Here is a 24,273-nt window from a genome sequence, read left to right as displayed (position 1 = left end):
GGTGGGGTTCCGGTAACCCCCCGGTACTCTGGTAAAATCCCGATTTCACCCGGAATGATTCCGATATCCAAATATAGGCTTCCAATATATCGATCTTTATGTCTCGATCATTTCGAGACTCCTCGTCATGTCCATGATCACATCCGGGACTCCGAACAACCTTCGGTACATCAAAATACATAAACTCATAATGAAATTGTCATCGTAACGTTAAGCGTGCGGACCCTACGGTTCGAGAACAATGTAGACATGACTGAGACACGTCTCCGGTCAATAACCAATAGAGGAACCTGGATGCTCATATTGGTTCCTACATATTCTACGAAGATCTTTATCGGTCAGACCGCATAACAACATACGTTGTTCCCTTTGTCATCGGTATGTTACTTGCCCAAGATTCGATCGTCGGTATCTCAATACCTAGTTCAATCTCGTTACCGGCAAGTCTCTTTACTCGTTCCATAATACATCATCTCACAACTAACTCATTAGTTGCAATGCTTGCAAGGCTTATGTGATGTGCATTACTGAGAGGGCCCAGAGATACCTCTCCGACAATCGGAGTGACAAATCCTAATCTCGAAATTTGTCAACCCAACATGTACCTTTGGAGACACCTGTAGAGCATCTTTATAATCACCCAGTTACGTTGTGACGTTTGGTAGCACACAAAGTGTTCCTCCAGCAAACGGGAGTTGCATAATCTCATAGTAATAGGAACATGTATAAGTCATGAAGAAAGCAATAGCAACATACTAAACGATCGGGTGCTAAGCTAATGGAATGGGTCATGTCAATCAGATTATTCACCTAATGATGTGATCCCGTTAATCAAATAACAACTCTTTGTCCATGGTTAGAAAACATAACCATCTTTGATTAACGAGCTAGTCAAGTAGAGGCATACTAGTGACACTCTGTTTGTCTATGTATTCACATATGTATTATGTTTCCGGTTAATACAATTCTAGCATGAATAATAAATATTTATCATGATATAAGGAAATAAATAATAACTTTATTATTGCCTCTAGGGCATATTTCCTTCAGTCTCCCACTTGCACTAGAGTCAATAATCTAGATTACACAGTAATGATTCTAACACCCATGGAGCCTTGGTGCTGATCATGTTTTGCTCGTGGAAGAGGCTTAGTCAACGGGTCTGCTACATTTAGATCCGTATGTATCTTGCAAATCTCTATGTCTCCCACCTAGACTAGATCCCGGATGGAATTAAAGCGTCTCTTGATGTGCTTGGTTCTCTTGTGAAATCTGGATTCCTTTGCCAAGGCAATTGCACCAGTATTGTCACAAAAGATTTTCATTGGACCCGATGCACTAGGTATGACACCTAGATCGGATATGAACTCCTTCATCCAGACTCCTTCATTTGCTAGTTCCGAAGCAGCTATGTATTCCGCTTCACACGTAGATCCCGCCACGACGCTTTGTTTAGAACTGCACCAACTGACAGCTCCACCGTTTAATGTAAACACGTATCCGGTTTGCGATTTAGAATCGTCCGGATCAGTGTCAAAGCTTGCATCAACGTAACCATTTACGATGAGCTCTTTGTCACCTCCATAAACGAGAAACATATCCTTAGTCATTTTCAGGTATTTCAGGATGTTCTTGACCGCTGTCCAGTGATCCACTCCTGGATTACTTTGGTACCTTCCTGCTAGACTTATAGCAAGGCACACATCAGGTCTGGTACACAGCATTGCATACATGATAGAGCCTATGGCTGAAGCATAGGGAACATCTTTCATTTTCTCTCTATCTTCTGCGGTGGTGGGGCATTGAGTCTACTCAACTTCACACCTTGTAACACAGGCAAGAACCCTTTCTTTGCTTGATCCATTTTGAACTTCTTCAAAACTTTGTCAAGGTATGTGCTTTGTGAAAGTCCAATTAAGCGTCTTGATCTATCTCTATAGATCTTAATGCCTAATATGTAAGCATCTTCACCGAGGTCTTTCATTGAAAAACTCTTATTCAAGTATCCCTTTATGCTATCCAGAAATTCTATATCATTTCCAATTAGTAATATGTCATCCACATATAATATCAGAAATGCTACAGAGCTCCCACTCACTTTCTTGTAAATACAGGCTTATCCAAAAGTCTGTATAAAACCAAATGCTTTGATCACACTATCAAAGCGTTTATTCCAACTCCGAGAGGCTTGCGCCAGTCCATAAATGGATCGCTGGAGCTTGCACACTTTGTTAGCTCCCTTTGGATCGACAAAACCTTCTGGTTGCATCATATACAACTCTTCTTCCAGAAATCCATTCAGGAATGCAGTTTTGACATCCATTTGCCAAATTTCATAATCATAAAATGCGGCAATTGCTAACATGATTCGGACATACTTAAGCATCGCTACGGGTGAGAAGGTCTCATCATAGTCAATCCCTTGAACTTGTTGAAAACCTTTTGCAACAAGTCGAGCTTTGTAGACAGTAACATTACCGTCACCGTCAGTCTTCTTCTTGAAGATCCATTTATTCTCTATTGCTTGCCGATCATCGGGCAAGTCAACCAAAGTCCACACTTTGTTCTCATACATGGATCCCATCTTAGATTTCATGGCTTCAAGCCATTTCGCGGAATCTGGGCTCACCATCGCTTCTTCATAGTTCGTAGGTTCATCATGATCTAGTAGCATGACTTCCAGAACAGGATTACCGTACCACTCTGGTGCGGATCTTACTCTGTTTGATCTACGAGGTTCAGTAGCAACTTGATCTGAAGTTCTATGATCATCATCATTAACTTCCTCACTAATTGGTTTAGGTGTCACAGAAACCGGTTTCTGTGATGTACTACTTTCCAATAAGGGAGCAGGTACAGTTACCTCATCAAGTTCTACTTTCCTCCCACTCACTTCTTTCGAGAGAAACTCCTTCTCTAGAAAGGATTCATTTTTAGCAACGAATGTCTTGCCTTCGGATCTGTGATAGAAGGTGTACCCAACAGTCTCCTTTGGGTATCCTATGAAGACACATTTCTTCGATTTGGGTTCGAGCTTACCAGGTTGAAGCTTTTTCACATAAGCATCACAGCCCCAAACTTTAGGAAACCACAACTTTGGTTTCTTGCCAAACCATAGTTCATAAGGCGTCGTCTCAACGGATTTTGATGGTGCCCTATTTAACGTGAATGCGGCCGTCTCTAAAGCATAACCCCAAAATGATAGCGGTAAATCTGTAAGAGACATCATAGATCGCACCATATCAAGTAAAGTACGATTACGACGTTCGGACACACCATTACGTTGTGGTGTTCCGGGTGGCGTGAGCTGCGAAACTATTCCACATTGTTTCAAATGTAGACCAAACTCGTAACTCAAATATTCTCCTCCACGATCAGATCGTAGAAACTTTATTTTCTTGTTACGATGATTTTCAACTTCACTCTGAAATTCTTTGAACTTTTCAAATGTTTCAGACTTATGCTTCATTAAGTAGATATACCCATATCTGCTTAAATCATCTGTGAAGGTGAGAAAATAAAGATATCCGCCACGAATTTCAACATTCATCGGACCACATACATCTGTATGTATGATTTCCAACAAATCTGTTGCTCTCTCCATAGTACCGGAGAACGACGTTTTAGTCATCTTGCCCATGAGGCACGGTTCGCAAGTACCAAGTGATTCATAATCAAGTGGTTCCAAAAGTCCATCAGTATGGAGTTTCTTCATGCGCTTTACACTGATATGACCTAAACAGCAGTGCCACAAATAAGTTGCACTATCATTATCAACTCTGCATCTTTTGGCTTCAACTTATGAATATGTGTATCACTACTATCGAGATTCATCAAAAATAGACCACTCTTCAAGGATGCATGACCATAAAAGATATTACTCATATAAATAGAACAACCATTATTCTTTGATTTAAATGAATAACCGTCTCACATCAAACAAGATTCAGATATAATGTTCATGCTCAACGCTGGCACCAAATAACAATTATTTAGGTCTAATACTAATCCCGAAGGTAGATGTAGAGGTAGCGTGCCGACCGCGATCACATCGACTTTGGAACCATTTACCACGCGCATCGTCACCTCGTCCTTTGCCAGTGTTCGCTTAATCCGTAGTCCTTGTTTCGAGTTGCAAATATTAGCAACAGAACCAGTATCAAATACCCAGGTGCTACTGCGAGCTCTAGTAAGGTACACATCAATAACATGTATATCATATATACCTTTGTTCACCTTGCCATCCTTCTTATCCGCCAAATACTTGGGGCAGTTCCGCTTCAAGTGACCAGTTTGCTTGCAGTAGAAGCACTCAGTTTCAGGCTTAGGTCCAGACTTGGGTTTCTTCTCCTGAGCAGCAACTTGCTTGCTGTTCTTCTTGAAGTTCCCCTTCTTTTTCCCTTTGCCCTTTTTCTTGAAACTAGTGGTCTTGTTGACCATCAACACTTGATGCTCCTTCTTGATTTCTACCTCCGCAGCCTTTAGCATTACGAAGAGCTCGGGAATTGTCTTATCCATCCCTTGCATATTATAGTTCATCACGAAGCTCTTGTAGCTTGGTGGAAGTGATTGGAGAATTCTGTCAATGACGCTATCATCCGGAAGATTAACTCCCAGTTGAATCAAGTGATTACAATACCCAGACATCTTGAGTATATGCTCACTGACAGAACTATTCTCTTCCATCTTGCAGCTATAGAATTTATTGGAGACTTCATATCTCTCAATCCGGGCATTCTGCTGGAATATTAACTTCAACTCCTGGAACATCTCATATGCCCCATGATGTTCAAAACGTCGTTGAAGTCCCAGTTCTAAGCCGTAAAGCATGGCACATTGAACTATCGAGTAGTCATCAGCTTTGCTCTGCCAGACGTTCTTAACGTCGTCAGTTGCATCAGCAGCAGGCCTGGCACCCAGCGGTGCTTCCAGGACGTAACTCTTCTGTGCAGCAATGAGGATAATCCTGAAGTTACGGACCCAGTCCGTGTAATTGCTACCATCATATTTCAACTTTGCTTTCTCAAGGAACGCATTAAAATTCAACGGAACAACAGCACGGGCCATCTATCTACAATCAACATAAACAAGCAAGATACTATCAGGGACTAAGTTCATGATAAATTTAAGTTCAATTAATCATATTACTTAAGAACTCCCACTTAGATAGACATCCCTCTAATCATCTAAGTGATCACGTGATCCAAATCAACTAAACCATAACCGATCATCACATGAAATGGAGTAGTTTTCAATGGTGAATATCGCTATGTTGATCATATCTACTATATGATTCATGCTCGACCTTTCGGTCTCAGTGTTCCGAGGCCATATCTGCATATGCTAGGCTCTTCAAGTTTAATCTGAGTATTCTGCGTGTGCAAAACTGGCTTGCACCCGTTGTAGACGGACGTAGAGCTTATCACACCCGATCATCACATGGTGTCTGGGCACGACGAACTTTGGCAACGGTGCATACTCAGGGAGAACACTTTTTATCTTGAAATTTAGTGAGAGATCATCTTATAATGCTACCGTCAATCAAAGCAAGATAAGATGCATAAAAGATAAACATCACATGCAATCAATATAAGTGATATGATATGGCCATCATCATCTTGTGCTTGTGATCTCCATATCCGAAGCACCGTCATGATCACCATCGTCACCGGCGCGACACCTTGATCTCCATCATAGTATCGTTGTCGTCTCGCCAATCTTATGCTTCTACGACTATCGCTACCGCTTAGTGATAAAGTAAAGCATTACAGGGCGATTGCATTACATATAATAAAGCGACAACCATATGGCTCCTGCCAGTTGCCGATAACTTGGTTACAAAAAATGATCATCTCATACAATAAAATTTAGCATCATGCCTTGACCATATCACATCACAACATGCCCTGCAAAAACAAGTTTGACGTCATCTACTTTGTTTGTTGCAAGTTTTACGTGGCTGCTATGGGCTTAAGCAAGAACCAATCTTACCTACGCATCAAAACCACAACGATAGTTTGTCCAGTTGGTGCTGTTTTAACCTTCGCAAGGACCGGGCGTAGCCATACTCGGTTCAACTAAAGTTGGAGAAACTGACACCCGCCAGCCACCTGTGTGCAAAGCACGGCGGTAGAACCAGTCTCGCGTAAGCGTACGCGTAATGTCGGTCTGGGCCGCTTCATCCAACAATACCGCCGAACCAAAGTATGACATGCTGGTAAGCAGTATGACTTATATCGCCCACAACTCACTTGTGTTCTACTCGTGCATATAACATCAAACCATAAAACCTAGGATCGGATGCCACTGTTGGGGAACGTAGTAATTTCAAAAAAATTCCTACGCACAGGCAAGATCATGGTGATGCATAGCAACGAGAGGGGAGAGTGTTGTCTATGTACCCTCGTAGACCGAAGTGGAAGTGTTGACGCAACATAGACGAAGTAGTCGTATGTCTTCCCGGTCCAACCGATCCAAGCACCGTTACTTCGGCACCTCCGAGTTCTTGGCACATGTTCAGCTCGATGACGCTCCCCGGGCTCCGATCTAGCAAAGCTTCGGGGAGGAGTTCCGTCAGCGCGACGGCGTGGTGATGATCTTGATGTTCAACCGTCGCAGGGCTTCGCCTAAGCACCGCTACAATATGACCGAGGTGGAATATGGTGGAGGGCGGCACCGCACACGGCTAAGGAACGATCACGAAGATCAACTTGTGTGTTCTAGGGTGCCCCCTTGCCCCCGTATATAAAGGAGCCAAGGGGAGGGGGCGGCCGGCCAAGGAGGGCGCGCCAAGGGGGAGTAGGACTCCCTTCTTTCCTAGTTGGAGAAGGAGAAGTGGGAAAGAGGAGGAAGAGGGAAAGGAAAGGGGGGGCGCCGCCCCCCTGTCCTTGTCCTATTCGGACTAGGGAGGGGAGGGGCGCGCGGCCACCTCTTGCCTCCTTTCCTCTTCTCCCTTAGGGCCCATGTAGGCCCAATAACCCCCGGGTGGGGGGGGGGTTCCGGTAACCTCCCGGTACTCCGGTAAAATTCCGATTTCACCCGGAATGATTCCGATATCCAAATATAGGCTTCCAATATATCGATCTTTATGTCTCGATCATTTCGAGACTCCTCGTCATGTCCATGATCACATCCGGGACTCCGAACAACCTTCGGTACATCAAAATACATAAACTCATAATGAAACTGTCATCGTAACGTTAAGCGTGCGGACCCTACGGTTCGAGAACAATGTAGACATGACTGAGACACGTTTCCGGTCAATAACCAATAGCGGAACCTGGATGCTCATATTGGTTCCTACATATTCTACGAAGATCTTTATCGGTCAGACCGCATAACAACATACGTTATTCCCTTTGTCATCGGCATGTTACTTGCCCGAGATTCGATCGCCGGTATCTCAATACCTAGTTCAATCTCATTATCGGCAAGTCTCTTTACTCGTTCCGTAATACATCATCTCACAACTAACTCATTAGTTGCAATGCTTGCAAGGCTTATGTGATGTGCATTACTGAGAGGGCCCAGAGATACCTCTCCGACAATCGGAGTGACAAATCGTAATCTCGAAATACGCCAACCCAACATGTACCTTTGGAGACACCTGTAGATCACCTTTATAATCACCCAGTTACGTTGTGACGTTTGGTAGCACACAAAGTGTTCCTTCGCAAACGGGATTTGCATAATCTCATAGTCATAGGAACATGTATAAGTCATGAAGAAAGCAATAGCAACATACTAAACGATCGGGTGCTAAGCTAATGGAATGGGTCATGTCAATCAGATCATTCACCTAATGATGTGATCCCGTTAATCAAATAACAACTCTTTGTCCATGGTTAGGAAACATAACCATCTTTGATTAACGAGCTAGTCAAGTAGAGGCATACTAGTGACACTCTGTTTGTCTATGTATTCACACATGTATTATGTTTCCGGTTAATACAATTCTAGCATGAATAATAAACATTTATCATGATATAAGGAAATAAATAATAACTTTATTATTGTCTCTAGGGCACATTTCCTTCATCACCCCCTTCTGCTGATGTGGCTCAAGTCAACGGTGGTTTTGACCTAGGTGGGGCCCTCTTGTCAGGCACGGCTGAGATAGAGCTGCCGCTTCGTTGGCCTCGCCGCTGCCCCCGCTCGGCCCCGACACCGGCCGGCTGCCGGAGCGTCGCCGCCCGAGCCTAGGCCAGCCCTGCGCCGCCCTGCCCTTGTCCCTCCTCTTCCTCCCTAACTCTCTCTAATTCCTCTCTCGCGCAGGAGCTTCTTCCGTCGGTCATGGCGCCGCCGCCGTCGATTTGCTCCGTCCGGCGACCTCCGAGCGACGCCACTGCCCGGGTCTGAACCCCCATGTCCGGATCCATCCATTCCCGTCGTCCGGCGGCCTCCCCTACCTGCCAACCGCAGTCGCCGTCGCCGTTAACAGCACCATGGAGCCCTTCGCGTCGACGCTCGAACTCCAGGGCCGACCGCCTCGGAGCCACACGACGCCGGTCGTCCTTGCGGTGTCCTGCTACCTCCCCGCGTCCGGATCCGTGCCCCTGCGCCGCCCCTTGCCCGGATCCGGCGGGATACGGCGAGTCCCGCTGCCGACGTCCCGCATCGCGCCCAACCCCATCTAGCTCCAGCACATGGCCACCTGACGAGGGGGACCCACCTCCAGGTCAAATACAACCCTTGACCGTGCCCACGTCAGCTTCCGGTCTGGGCAAACCACTCAGGGTTTTTTTTGTCCGGTATGGGATTGTTTAGGGGGGTAAAGCAACCAAAAAAAAGGTCAGGGGGTAAACTGAACAACCAACTTTATTCAGGGTAGTAAAATGGACTTTTTTCTTACAAAAACAACTATGGAAAAACATTTGGAAAATGTTGAATAATTTGAAAAATGTTAATCAAGCATTCGAGAAATGTTGAACAAGTACTTCAAAAATGTTGATCAACTATTTGAAAATTTTAGAACAACTATTTGAAAAAATGTTAATCAAGCGGTCGGAAAATATTGAACAAGTATTTGAAAAGTGTTGAACAAGTATTTGAAAAATGTTAATCAAGCATTCAGATTTTTTAAACAAGTATTAAAAAATGATGAAATTGTTTGATCACGTATATAAAAATGTTAATCAAGCATTTTGAAAAAAAATGTGGATCAAATATTTGAAAAATGTTAGATGTGTATCGAATAAATATTGACCATGAATTCAAAAAATGATAAAAATCTTTGGCCATGTATATAAAAATTTAGTCAAGCATTTGTAAAAATGTTGAAAAAGTATATAAAAATGTTAATCAAGCATTTAGAAATATTAATTGTGCATAGAAAAAATGATTATCATGTATTAAAAATGATGAATTATTTTGATTATGTATATAAATTTTTTAATCAAGCATTTAAACAAATTGGAGAAAGTATTTGAAAAATGTTAATCAAGCATTTGGGAAATGTTAAATCTGTATACATGAAATGTTAATCTATTATCTGATTTTTTAATAAAGTTTTGAAAAATGTTTAAAATATATAAGAAAAATGTTGATCATATATTCATAAAATGGTAATCTTTTATTTGATAGTTTTTAATCAATAGTTCGTAAAATGTTACAAAAAATGTGTATAAAAGTTGTGATCATGTATTGAAAAAATATTAAATTTGTATTAGAAAAATGAGTTAGATATATACAAAAAAATTATGGATAGAAAAATAAAAAAACTAAGGGAAAACCGAGAGAAATAAAGCAAAAGGGAAAAAAAATTAACCAAGAGAAATAAAGGAAAAGGAAATGAAAGGTAAAAACATTGAAAACCAAGAAATAAACATACAAAAACCGGAACAAAACAAAGAAAAAGAAAGGAAAGAAGAAAAGAACGAGAACGGTGGAAAGAATAAATAAAGCCATAGAAAATGGAAGAAAACATGTGAAAATGGAGAAAAGAACAAAGAAAAATTGTGAAAAAATAAAGGAAAAACAAAAAATAGCCCGAAAATTCCTATGAAAAACTGGCTCTATACCCATTAAGTAGGTCGCGCCCTACAGGATTCCACGAACCAGAATCTACCTCACTAGTTAGTAGCTCATCCTATGGTCTCGCTTAATGCGAGATATAGTCGCCGGCGCAGCGGAGACAGACAAACTTCCTTGTCATGGCCCCAACAAATCGGCTTATTGGTCTTGCGCCGGGGAAAGATAACCTGGTGGACTTTCGTTCACCCTAATCCTTTCCTCCAGGTCCCCACATTTTTCATATACACTGTATATTTTTATTTACATCTAAAACATTTTTTATAAGTGCTTAACATTTTACAAATACACGATTAACATTTTTTCAAATATATGTTCTCAATATGTGATAAAAAGACAAATACATGCTGAAACATTTTTTCCAATGCGATTAATTGTTTTTAAACTATGTGATTTTTTTACATTTTATTTAGAAAAATGCCACGAAGATATTTTTAAACTAATATTTCATTTTTATAAATTCAATGTATTCTTTGAATGGTACAAAACATTTATTTTACATTGTATAAAAATTATTTTAAATGGCACATACATTTTTCGAACACATGGATATTTTTTTTAAATGTCACAAGATTTTTTTTGAACGCACTCAACATTTTTAAAAAATACCTTAACAAATTTTGTAGACTACATTAATTTTTTTAAGTAAATTGAAATTTTGGTATATATGTATTTAGAATGTTTTTGATAATATGAACAAAAGAGAAGAAATATAACTAACCTAAGGCGAGATGTAGCCGCTCCGATGTAGTTCTACCGTCGGCTTCATCTCTAACTCACGAACGACTGTACCGGCTTCCACACTCACACGCAAATCCATATCCAAATGGGGAACTCCATCACATTCCGCCAACCCAACTTCCACTCCCCACCATCCATGTCAGCTCCCCCTCCTCCCTCCCCACACCAACTAAGGAAATGCAGTTTTCTCCAAACCAAAGGTGCGCTCGTGGCATGGCATCGAGGTGAACTACGCAAGGTCAGTCACCATTTGAAAGTAAATAAAGTTTCCTCAACATTTGAAAACATGATCCCACGATAATATCCCTAGATATCTCACTACACATATAGCAAAACAAGCATATTTACACACATAGAGTTGCCATGCACATGGACAAAATGACACACACTATGGAGGCATTGTTATCACAGCGCGTACCATATGCTAAAGGTTACGATAGGTGCATAGTCATTCTATTTTCCATCGTGCACAATAACCAACCAGTATACGATGATGTACGCTAATCTGTTGATACGAGCTTTATGTTAACAAATGGCTTAATGTTAATCTCCATATTTTTTGCCCATAAAGATTTTTGGAAACATCGTGAGTATACTTCAAAAATCATCCAGCCATTCTGTTTTTGCACAACACCACTTCTCATGCTGTTTGCTGTGTGGAGATTTCAGGGATTTGCTGATATCGTCCAGTGTGTGTATAAGGGGCTGATTATTTCTCTCTCATTGCAACGCACATGCATGTTTGCTACTAATCACTAACGCAGGTTGACATCTGATCATGAATGGACTGTCATGATGTAGATATGTATCCATATCCAAGAGCCCCACGCCCCAGCCCTTCCCTGCGTCTTGCCTTGCTTCGTACCCCCACCCCTCCCAGTCTTGACCTACGACAAACCTATGTGGATCGCCGACACGGTCGTCGTTGGAGAGAAAATTTGAGGGGGAGCCGGATACAGTGTGAGAAACGACGGAAATGGCAACCGTGTGATGAAGCACATCTCAACGGAAGTCACAAAAGAAAATCATGGTGATTGCGGTGGACGGTGCCTGCTTCCTACGATGATGTCCCCATCATCATGGAGATCGCGGCGGACAGTGCTTGCTTTCTCCGATGATGTCACTATCATCCAGATGGAGAATCTCGCCAGCAATAGCAAGCCCCCATCCTGATCTACTAGTTTGTGTCTCTTCCCCTTCCTTGCATCCCCCAATTTTGATGGATTTAATTACTCGATCTGATCTCGGTGTTGGTGGAATGGGGGATGAGCGGAGGATCAGTCGACGTATTCAAATTGCAAGAAAGCGGAGGCTTTCCAGTTCAATATATTCCTCCTTATGATGCAGGTGTTAGGGTGGTGCCCACCTCGAGGGGAGCCACTCACGACAAATCGTCATCGTGCTGGTGCAAGCCAGTTGAACCAGTGTCTTGGGTCCAATACAACTTCTGCACTTCTGCCCTACATCGACTCTAGCCATGTCTTCCTCCAAGATGTGTGAGGAAGAGCACACAGGAGGACAAGGAGGGGCACACCTCTATCATGTATGTCTTTTCACGTTATGAAATCCAAAACAGATTACCCTGCAAGGCCAGTACTACCTTTTGATGTTTGTGGTTACCATCATTTCATTGTTACTTTTATAATGTCAAGCCACCAATCCTTCTCCATACTAGCACGATGTCTGTGCATTGCTACGGAACTATTGGCTTAGAGGTGGTGAAATAACATTTAGTGCCCTTTATCAGTGTCGTCCGAGAATATTAAATGACCATATTAGGTTGGGAGAGAACTAAAATCATGATTGATTTGGGTTGAAGTCACCTCTTTGTCTTTGTTATTTATGTCTTCTACAAAAAGTTGGTCTCACATGAAAGTAGTGTTTATTTATGATATATATCATATGTGAGTAAATTACATTTGTTTATATGTCTCTTGGAGTCCCTTTGGGGACATCCAATAAAATATATGTCGCAAGGAATGTTGCTAGTTTCACATGGGGATAGTAGACCCATATGTGAACTCACCACCAACTCTAATCTTTATAAGCAGGAAAGATATGCAGTTGTACAGTTCTACAACCGGAAATTTACATGTTATTTTTTTGCCTGGTTCGCACATAAAGATTTAGAGATGGTTCAATGCATAATTCAGGAGTAAGATGTATGATAATTATCTTACTGTGCTAGCATGAGGGGCTTGAGCTTCCTGTGTGGTATTCTGCACTCCTCTCACCAACAATTCGTAGTCAATAGTATTGACAAAGGATCAAACATACTGGTTGCTCAGCTTCCTGTATTGGAAGTTCTTTCACGTGAGAGATATCAACCTGATGGTATGACAGACAAGTTTCAGAAGCTTGCAGAAATTGATCTGGGCATGTCTTTGGATCCCTGGAGGTAGGTGTCACTGGCTGCCAGTTTTTTTTAGTAGAACACAGGCTGCCAGTTGCCTTTCATGCATAGTTTTAAATAGCCGGCTATAGCCCCGATATAGCTGCGCTAGATGTTTGAGTATGTTGCCGCTATTTGATTTCATGTACAATTTGCCGCTATAGCCTCGCTATAGCATGCTATAGCCCCGCTATAGCTGTTTTTAAGAGCTGCCGCTATATACCATAGCCCGCTATTTAAAACATTGCTTTCATGAGAAGACTTGCGTTCAGACACAGCTGCTGCTTCGGTCACACCTACGCATTTAAACGAATCGGATAATGCTTTTCCTGTATCTTTAACCATAATATTTTGTCGGATTCGGAGCAGAGCAGATAATGACCGCATGCAGATTCGGACACAGAATTTATTGGATTAGACTCGGATAAGAAACTGATAATAAGTATCGGGTCATACATGCATTGAGACATGATTTATTTGTACTACGCAAACAATATAAATGGTTTTATTTCTACTATGTAAACCATATCAATACAATTTTTATCAGACTGCGTAACACTGAGAGTGGCACATTTAAAGTCATAACCCACGCCAATACAACAACAATAAGCAATACTGATAAAGTGACACTCGGAGTCCAAGACGAATAGTTATTTTAAAGTTCTATTGGAGTTTTTATTATTATCAAACGCCAAGTAGCAGGTCAAGTAGAAGTCAATCGCAGATCCTTGATTATTCTTCAACATGGCGTTTGTTCCAGTCCACTTGTGACAACCTGTGAGAACGATGACAGATAGTCAGAGGCTACATTCACATCAGAAAAATAATTGATTATTAGTTATGAATAATGAATTAGTTAGAATACACATGCGTGAATTCTGAGGTGCATGTTAGGCTTTTTAATCTTGATTATGTATCTGCATATTTGTTTTGAATCCTACATGTAACTTAGATGTCTAGCGAGTAGCGAGTCGGGCCAAGCTTCAAAAAAGATGTGTGGAGAAGGCGAGATGCCAGACCACCCTGAGATGCAGCGAGCACGGCGAGATGCCGATGGTACCGTGCGATACGGCGACGCCGTGAGAAGCGGCAAGGCACAACCAAGGCTGAAGTGTGACGGGCCGTGGTGCTGATCAAGTAGCTGATGCATGCGTAGGTGGTTAGCTGCATGTTAGTTGTAGGCCTAGTCTTGGGACGTTGGAGCAATTTAGGGAAAGAGAATAGGTGCATGCAAGTAGTTGGTTAGCTTAGTGCGTGTGCTAGTGAGTAGTGGCTGGTTAGCTTAGTGCGTGTGCTAGTGAGTAGTGGCCGGTTGGCCGGGCCATCCGCATCATGGAGTGACTCCAGGACGTGGCCGGTGTGGCGTGAGTGCATGGGTCCTTGTGTATATATGTACTGCTTTGAGTTAATGAAAAGAGAGGCTATGAGGGCTAGAGAAAAGATGTAGCCCCTCGGGTGACCGAGGAGAAAGGCCTCTTGGCAAAGCTGGTTGGATTTCTTCCTTGGTGTGTGCGTGTGTGTTTGAGTTTCTCCGATGTGAGTGTGTTCTTGTGTTCTTGAGAAAAAAAGATAGAGAGAAACCACAAGAGAGTTGTGTGAGGCAACGAGAGAAAGAAGAAGAGCGGCTCTGCGAGGAGGCGGCGCCAACAGTGCATGTATCCACATGATTAACTTAACATGCATGTACTTATAACATGTACGCTCGCTTGCATGCAAGACATACAGTGGAGAGTACATAGCAGTTGGTCGGAGAGATCGCCCACCCGCTGGCGGCGCTGGAGAATACGACGTCTACTGCTGCGATGACCACGACTGGTGATGGTGGTCGTATAGTTCGTACTATAGCTCTACTAGGGCTATGGTCTTATATTCTACTTATATACGGTGATTCTAATCATCGTTATGAATATACTCATTGTTAACAACCCGTTCATGGGAGGGAGCATGTGGTAGATCCCTACTGGATATACATATTATATATAGGAACAAGATACATATTGCAAGGATACACATAATCCAATTTTTTTATCTAAGTTACTCTACCCAATACGTAGATACTAAGATCATATTTTGAGTTAGAATTCCTTACGATCAAGAGTAATCAGTAGTTCAGACGAGCACGCTTTTGAGAGGCCTGCGTATGTGGCTGAAAATGTAGAGAAAGAAAAATGTTAACGAGAGACATGGAGAGGACGATATTTGATGAAAACAAAATGAAATCAGGGGCGTAGCTGTCTTCACATCCAATACTGATGACAACAGATTAGTAAGAGATATGGAGCAGATGATGCAAGAAAAAAAAGATGAAACAATCATTATACATCCAAATATAGGTCCATGTCTGTCCCCCTACGCAGCGGCTAGGGTTTGCTTCCTCCGTGGCGATCCCATCGCCGCCGGAGTCCCATCAGATCTGTGACCCCGCGAGGGCCACATCCGCTTTCTCCCCTTGTCGCCAAGCCTCTCTTGGGCGATGGCGTCTTCCTTGGATGCGCAGTCGGCAACAAGTGGCGGGGCTAGGGCCACAAATCCCAGCAATCTGGATGACTTCTTCAACCAACTCGACCTTGATGGAGAAACCTTTGAAGATTTGGTGATTGATGAGGATGATCCAGTCATCAATGAAAGTGTTCGTTGGTTAGCCCTGGCTAGGGTTTACACGGAGAAAACTTCAGTCAGTCTGCTTTCTTCAAGGATATGCGTGCGGCATGGAACACAGCGCAGGAGGTTCGCTTCAGGCCAGTGGGTAATAATCTCTTTGTTGTTCAAGCCTCTGGCCTGGGAGATTATGAGCGAATTGTAGAGAAGGGCCCATGGATATTCAGGAACCTGGCTGTTCTCATACAGCCGTATGATGGTTTCAGCAAGACAGATGAGATCGAGATTGTGCACATGCCTATATGGCTCCAAATTCATAAGCTACCGGATGGATATTGTAAACCGGATCTAGTTCAAAAGCTAATCAGGAAAGCAGGTGAGGTCCTAGAGACTCGTTTGCAAGGGAATTCACGGGGTGATTACATCAGAGTGCGGGTTAAGCATGACATCAGGGAACTGCTGACCAAGCATGTTAGCATTGTTAGAGGAAGAGAAAGATAGGTTTTTGCTATCAGATATGAGAAGTTGGCCCGTTTTTGTAAATTCTGTGGCAGGATTGGGCATGAGTTCAAAGAGTGTGGTACTGGGGTGTATGCTACTAAGGATCTTACTTTTGGAGATTGGCTATATGCTGACCCCCCCCCCCCCCAATTTTTCTCAGCCAAGAGGAGATGCAAGGCAGAGTACGTACAAGGAGGTGGCACACAACGGCGCCCCCGGTACACAGAAGGCTGAGGATGAGCTTCGGGATACTGCTTCCAGCCCGATAGAGCACCAGGCAATGTCAGCAATGAGTGTGGACAGAAACTCTAGGAAACGGTTGAACTTAAATGAGAACATCATTAATGCTGCATCTGAGATAAAAAATAAGACCGATCAGTTGATGCTGACAAACAAACCGCATGGGGAGGGGGACGATGAGTCTCCAACGAATAGTCAGGACAGCAAGAGAACTAGGAGGGAGGGAGACAGCGGGAACAAATCATCTACATCGGCGGACCCCCTCGAGGGGTACCGCCGGGAGCAATGAATCACCTAAAATGGAACTGCCGGGGGGTGGGGAACCACCGGACAGTTCGGGATTTGTTGGCCCTTTCAAGGGTCAACCACCCCAAACTCGTCTTCCTCTGTGAGACAAGGCAACCCGCTGTGAAAGGAAAGAAAATAAAGTGGAGACTTGGGCTCCGAGGTTTTGAAGGTGTGGATCCAGAAGGGAGAAGTGGAGGCCTTGCGCTCCTTTGGGACGAGGGCCTTCAAGTGACACTACTAGAAGCCTGCAAGAGATTCATAGATGTGAGAATTGTTGACCCGGTAGAAGGGAAGCAATGGCGTGCAACTTTTGTTTATGGTGAACCCAGAGTGGAAAATAGGAGACATATGTGGGATCACCTCACGAGATTAAGAGGTGTATTGAGTGAGCCATGGGTAGTCTGTGGGGATTTCAATGAATGTATGTGGCAGCATGAACATTTGTCCTTTACTACCCAGAGCTCGTCACAGATGGAAGCCTTTCGGGATTGTTTGCAAGTGTGTGAACTAGTTGACATAGGGTTCTCAGGTTTGCCCTATACATACAACAACAATCAGTATGCAGCAAGGAATGTTCAAGTGCGACTTGATAGGGTGTGTGCGGATGAGCAATGGAGATACATGTTCCCTACAGCAAAGGTGAAGCATCTCACTTCGCCTGCTTCGGATCACTGCCCTATTCTGCTTGAAGCATGTTCGGAGGAGCGCGCCATGAGACACCCTGGCGCTTTCCGCTACGAGATAATGTGGGAGAGACATGCAGCGATCCCGGAGGTCATTGCCAAGGCTTGGTCCAGAAGACGAGCACATAATCTGGGGGAGATATCAGTCAACTTGAAGGATGTGATGAAGGACTTGCGAGAGTGGAGCAAGAAGAACTTCGGCCATGTTTCAAAGGAAATTGAATCTCTGCGTGCAGAATTAGCAGAGTTGCAGCTGCAAAATGCGCAGACATCTGCAATCCGTGAGAAGATGTATATGTTGGATGAGCTCCTCTATAGGGAGGAAATGATGTGGTTACAGAGATCGCGCATTAATTGGCTCAAAGAGGGCGACCGAAACACTCAGTATTTCCATAGGAAAGCGGTATGGCGGGCAAGGAAAAATACAATTCGGTGCCTTCAAAGAGCGGACGACTCGTGGTGTTCGGTACCTACTGAGATGGAGCTGATGGCTAGCTCATATTTTAAGGAACTATACACTAAGGACCCAACATTGTGCTCGGAGTCCTTGTTAGGGTGTATACAGTCCAAGGTAACGCAACAAATGAATGATGCTCTTGATGCAGTTTACACGGAAAAGGAAGTGGCTGATGCGTTATTTCAGATTGGACCTATCAAAGCACCTGGTCCGGACGGCTTTCCGGCTAGGTTTTTTCAGCGAAATTGGCAAGTTTTGAAGGAGGAGATCACCACGGCAGTACTGGATTTCTTTGCCACAGGATCCATGCCACCGGGAGTTAATGAGACTGCAATTGTTTTAATCCCTAAGGTTACGTCGCCGACGGACTTGAAGGATTTCAGACCAATAAGTCTATGTAATATCATTTATAAAGTGGTGTCCAAATGTATGGTCAACCGGCTTCGCCCCTTGTTGGCGGAGCTCATATCTGAAAATCAGAGTGCGTTCATACCGGGAAGGCTTATTACCGATAATACTCTTATAGCCTTTGAGTGTATCCATCATATTCAAACCTCGTCGCTGGAGCAATCTTATTGTGCTTACAAGTTGGATCTCTCAAAGGCATATGACCGGGTGGACTGGGATTTCTTGGAGAGTGCCCTTCTAAAGTGGGGATTCTCGGCGAATTGGGTGAACCGTGTAATGGTGTGTGTCAAATCAGTCAAGTACTCCGTCAAGTTTAATGGGAAGCTATTGGATCAATTTTCGCCCTCACGAGGCCTTCGGCAGGGTGATCCCTTATCCCCGTTTCTCTTTTTATTTGTGGCTGATGCTTTATCTGCTCTTTTACATAAAGCTATAAGAGAGGAAGGGCTGGAAGCTATGAAAATATGCAGAAGGGCTCCGGCTATCTCTCACCTTCTGTTCCCAGATGATACTCTCCTATTTTTTCGGGCAAGACCCGACCAAGGGGTAATTGTCAAAGAGGTGTTGAACACGTATGCAGCGGCGACGGGACAACTCATCAACCCGGCCAAGTGCTCCATCTTGTTTGCTGACAATTGTCAAAGGTTGGTGTCCGAGGAAATCAAACACATTTTGGAAATTACTCAGGAGGTATTTGATCCAAAATATCTGGGACTACCGGTCCCAGAGGGTAGGATACATAAAGGTTTGTTACAACCTCTACTAGCAAAACTAGCAAAGAGGTTAGTGGACTGGAGCGAGAGGTATATGTCCATGGCCAGCAAGGAAATATTGATAAAGGCAGTAGCGCAGGCTATTCATACTTATGCTATGGGTGTTTTCGAATTACCTTTGTCAGTGTGCGATGACCTGTCTAAGCTCATTAGACAATACTGGTGGGGAGTGGAGGAAGGCAAGAGAAAAATGGCATGGCTAGCATGGGATAAAATGGTCCTACCAAAGTCGATGGGTGGCATGGGATTCAGGGACATGCATGCTTTTAACCAAGCTCTTCTGGCCAAGCAAGCCTGGAGATTAATCTCACATCCAGAAAGTTTGGTTGCAAGGTTGCTTAGTGCTAAATATTACCACACAGGTAACTTGGTGGATACTGTATTTACAGGAAATGCATCGGCTATATGGCATGGTATTGAGCATGGTCGGGAACTAGTTAAACGTGGAATGATATGGCGTGTGGGAAACGGGAGCAAGATTAGAACATGGAGGGATCCATGGATCCCAAGAGGTCCTTCTCTAAGACCAATTTCGCCAAAAGGGAGATGCAGACTGAACAAAGTCTCAGATTTCCTAAATAACGGCGTTTGGAATGTCGAGTTGCTCAACAGATTCTTTATGCCAGCAGAGGTACAGATAATCAGAAGTATCCGAACATCACCAAGTCAGCAGAGTGACTTCCTAGCTTGGTTTCCCGGCAAATTTGGGTAGTTTTCAGTGAAGATAGCCTATCATCTATCCATGCAGGATCATGTACTGCAGTATGCTCCTGGTGCCTGCAGCGCGCGGCCCAACGGCGATCGCTCGCTCTGGAATTTGGTGTGGCAGGCCAAGGTTCCCCCCAAGATGCGCTCCTTTGCACGGCGTGTGATTGTTGGTGCCTTACCAACGAACACATGCATGTTGTGGCGGCACGTCGCTCCGTCTATGCGGAGAGCCGAACGATGACTCTTTCCATGCATTAATCGTTTGCCCAAGTTCAGTTCAGTTGTGGGACATGATGAGACAAGTCTGGCCGCTGCCAAACAGAGACAAACTCATCCACTCTGGTGATGAGTGGCTGTTCAATATCTTGGTGTTGGAGACAGAAGAAGTTAGATCTATGATCATCATGTTATTGTGGCGTATTTGGAGTCTTAGAAATGATGTGCTACATGGTACATTAGCTCTTCATGCAGAAATATCTAAAACCTTTTTGTGCAGCTATCGATCCTCTTATAACCAGGCGCAAAAGTACTCGGTTGAAGATATTGTTAAAGGAAAAATGCCAGTGGTGGAGTGTCCCGTCAGAACAACTACTGTCAGTAAGGAAATTCTACCATGGCCCAAACCACCCGTTGGGTGGGTAGCTCTGTCCACTGATGGATCATTTGTTCAAGATACAGGATTAGCAGGGACAGGCATGGTCCTGAGAGATTCAGAAGGAACAGTTATCTTCTCTGCATACAGACACTTGTTTCATTGCAAAGATGCATTAGAAGCTGAGATTAGTGCCGTACTGGAGGGTCTATCTCTCGGTTTTCAAAGGTCAGATTCACCGGTTATGATACAATCTGACTGCTCTATATTGATTGCTGCATTGACTGATGATTCTTTGAACAAATCTGCTCATGGACATTTCGTACTGGAAATTAAGAAGCTCCTGGAGACGCGTCGTTTTATTCCGCAGAAAATAGATCTTAATCAAAATAGTGTTGCTCATTGTCTAGCTAATATTGGTTGTACTGGAGGTAGCACCGCCTGTTGGTTGCACCGAGTTCCAGACAGTGTTTCAAGCTTTGTGTTAGCGGACTGTAACACTATACAAGAGGAATAAAATACCCGTTTGCCCCGCAAAAAAAAAGATGATGCAAGAAAGATTATTGTTGAGTGATGACTGAAAACAAAAATTGCTGGTGTGCCACAGCCCACACTGTAGACAAATCGCATGGGAGACTCACTATTGTGGGCAAGTGAGGAAGAAAATCGGATTGTTGAATTCTTCTGGCAGCCTGCTGCATATGGAGGCCAGCTGCTAGCAGAATTGTCCATACATACTAAGATTTATGTTCTTTGCGATCTGATCTTTGCTTGGTGGTACTGTAAAGAAGATAGCTTGGACCATACTGATTTAGTTCCGCGCTTTCGTGAATGTATGGAAGGTTAGCCAGACGCAGACTTTTTTAGCCCAAACTCAAATGAGCTTGGGCTAACAGTAAAATAAAAAAAATCGAAAGAAATTCAAAAAAATCTGAAATGTTTTTGTGACAAACATTGACAAAAGTTTTAAGTGCTTGCAAAAATTCATCGTGGAATCACATTCCTAGAAGGTGTGGCAAAAAAGTAATTGATACTCTAAAAATTCTACTTCCAAAAGCATTTTGGAGCAGAGCTGGCCAAACGAGCCGGCCCGGCACGGCCCGGCCCGCCGTGGCACTTTTAATAGCCGGGTCGTGCTGTGCCGGCCCACGTGCGCCACTCCTTGGCCCAGACATGGCCTGGTTATTGAACGGGCCGGCCCATGGCACATTTAGCACACCGGGCTGCATGTTTTTCAGCCTATTGGGCTGTATTTTAGGACTATTGGACTTTAATTTAGGTCATATATATAAAGAAATCTGAAAAAATAAAAAAATAATAAACTGGCCGTGCCGTCCCGGCCCGCTGCCCAGCCACTAGGCCCAGGCACGGCCCAAGGCGTGCCGCGTGCCGGGTACGGCCCGTTTAGCCCGTGCCGTGCCTGGCCCATGGCAAGCAGTGCCGGCGTGCTCGTGGCCTGGCCTGATTGGCCCGGACCGTTTGGCGAGCTACATTTTGGAGCACTGAATTTGATTTTTCGCCACGCCTTACAAGAATGTGATTCCATGATGAATTTTTGCAAGCACTTAAAACTTCTTTCTATGTTTGTCACAAAATAATGTCAGATTTTTCTGATTTTTTCGTTTTTTTATTTTACTGTTGACCAAGCTCATTTGAGCTTGGGAACAGAAGTAGACTTTCGCCATTACTTTGTGCTTTTGTCAACAATTTACTATTATCTTTTATACATGACGTTTAGAAAAGTTTGGAAATAAGATGGCTTATAGAACTTTGGAGTACTTATGTTCTATGTGTGCAATCTGCGCACAATGTAACTAGGAAATATGGGATGCATGATGCGCTCATGCCTTTTACGGGTGTCTTACTTATGTTCTAAGTGTGCAACATGTACAAAATTTACATTTTTGCATTGTTCAATGATACGTCTTCAATATATCTATAATTTTTGATTGCTCGATACTATATTATCTACTGTTTTGGACTATATTGGGCTTTATTTTCCACTTTTATATTATTTTTGGGACTAACCTATTAACCGGAGGCCCAGCCCAGAATTGCTGTTTTTTAACTATTTCAGTATTTCGAAAAAACGGAATATGAAACGGAGTCCAAACGGAATAAAACTTTTGGAAACGTGATTTTCTCACCGAACGTGATCCAGGAGACTTGGACCCTGCTCCAAGGAACAAAAGAGGCGGTCACGAGGGTGGGGGGCGCCCCCCCTAGGGCGCACCCCCTACCTCGTGGGCCCCTCGTTGCTCCTCCGGCGTACTTCTTCCTCCTATATATACACTGTAACCCCAAACGATCAGAACAGGAGCCAAAAACCTAATTCCACCGCCGCAACTTTCTGTATCCATGAGATCCCATCTTGGGGCCTGTTCCGGAGCTCTGCCGGAAGAGGGCCGTCATCACGGAGGGCTTCTACATCATCACAGCCTCTCCGATGAAGTGTGAGTAGTTTACCTCAGACCTTCGGGTCCATAATTAGTAGCTAGATGGCTTCTTCTCTCTCTTGGAATCTCAATACAAAGTTCTCCCCCTCTCTTGTGGAGATCTATTCGATGTAATCTTCTTTTTGCGGTGTGTTTGTTGAGACCGATGAATTGTGGGTTTATGATCAAGTCTATCTATGAATAATATTTGAATCTTCTCTAAATTCTTTTTTGTATGATTGGTTATCTTTGCAAGTCTCTTCGAATTATCCGTTTGGTTTGGCCAACTAGATTGGTAGTTCTTGCCATGGGAGAAGTGCTTAGCTTTGGGTTCGATCTTGCGGTGTCCTTACCCAGTGACAGAAGGGACAGCAAGGCACGTATTGGATCGTTGCCATCGAGGATAACAAGATGGGGTTTATTTCATATTGCATGAATTTATCTCTCTACATCATGTCATCTTGCTTAAGGCGTTACTCTGTTTTTAACTTAATACTCGGTCGATGAGTGGAGTAATAGTAGTAGATGCAGAATCGTTTCGGTCTACTTGTCATGGACGTGATGCCTATATACATGATCATGCCTAGATACTCTCATAACTATGCTCAATTCTGTCAATTGCTCAACAGTAATTTGTTCACCCACCGTAGAATACTTATGCTCTTGAGAGAAGCCACTAGTGAAACCTATGGCCCCCGGGTCTATTCTCATCATATCAATCTCCATCACTTTAATCTTGCTTTGCTTTTACTTTTTACTTTGCATCTTTATATCAAAAATACCAAAAATATTATATCTATCAGATCTCACTCTCGTAAGTGACCGAGAAGGGATTGACAACCCCTAATCGCGTTGGTTGCGAGTAGCTATCGCTTTGTGCAGGTACGAGGGACTTGAGCGTGGGCTTCTACTGGATTGATACCTTGGTTATTAAAAACTGAGGGAAATACTTACGCTACTTTGCTGCATCATCCCTTCCTCTTCGGGGAAAACCAACGCAAGCTCAAGACGTAGCATTCAGCCATCCTTCTTTTTATCTCTTCTGTTTAAGATAGCACATGCATATTCTCTTTGATTGAACAGAATTGTCTAGGATTTGAACCTTTTAATTTTATGTTATGGACGGTATTTTCATACAATTAGAATAAACCTTACAAGTGTTTCTGAAGCGCCGCAATCTGGTGCTGGGCTGGGCATTGGTTTACCACTGGGTCGCACAGTGAGGAGGTCGCTGACAGCTGCCCAGATTGGGGCGCTACTACTGTTCTCCAGTCGGATCCCGCCACCTCAAAGCGTTGTCTTCCTGTGCTACTTCTCCTGTCCGCTTGCTACTGGATTCCATGCTACACAATGGACTACACTGCCGAGCTTTACTACATTTACGAAAACTTACGTATGAGATTAGTTGACAATTTTTTATTGGCGGGA

At 43.5% G+C, this 24,273-nt stretch overlaps 1 protein-coding gene and 1 long non-coding RNA gene across 2 annotated transcripts in view; one reads left to right on the top strand and one right to left on the bottom strand.

Moving 5' to 3' along the window:
• The window catches only part of LOC119334189 (UPF0481 protein At3g47200-like), a 13,055-nt gene extending 4,419 nt beyond the window's left edge, over positions 1-8,636 (top strand). The window contains exons 3-4 of the mRNA XM_037606795.1: positions 8,023-8,131; positions 8,275-8,636. Coding sequence (XP_037462692.1) covers positions 8,023-8,131; positions 8,275-8,636 — 471 coding nt within the window. The remainder of the gene's footprint in view (positions 1-8,022; positions 8,132-8,274) is intronic.
• Positions 8,637-13,581: 4,945 nt separating this feature from the next.
• LOC119327760 overlaps positions 13,582-24,273 on the bottom strand; it is a 21,751-nt gene continuing 11,059 nt past the window's right edge. Inside the window, exons 2-3 of the long non-coding RNA XR_005158678.1 lie at positions 15,252-15,308; positions 13,582-13,937 (exon numbers count right to left, since the gene is read on the bottom strand). This is a non-coding gene — a long non-coding RNA (uncharacterized LOC119327760). The remainder of the gene's footprint in view (positions 13,938-15,251; positions 15,309-24,273) is intronic.

The sequence above is a fragment of the Triticum dicoccoides genome, chromosome 7A, assembly GCF_002162155.2.
Source record: "Triticum dicoccoides isolate Atlit2015 ecotype Zavitan chromosome 7A, WEW_v2.0, whole genome shotgun sequence".
In the NCBI taxonomy this organism is placed as follows: domain Eukaryota; kingdom Viridiplantae; phylum Streptophyta; class Magnoliopsida; order Poales; family Poaceae; genus Triticum; species Triticum dicoccoides.
Note: the sequence above shows the minus strand (reverse complement) of the source record. Positions and strands in the feature narration are given on the sequence as shown.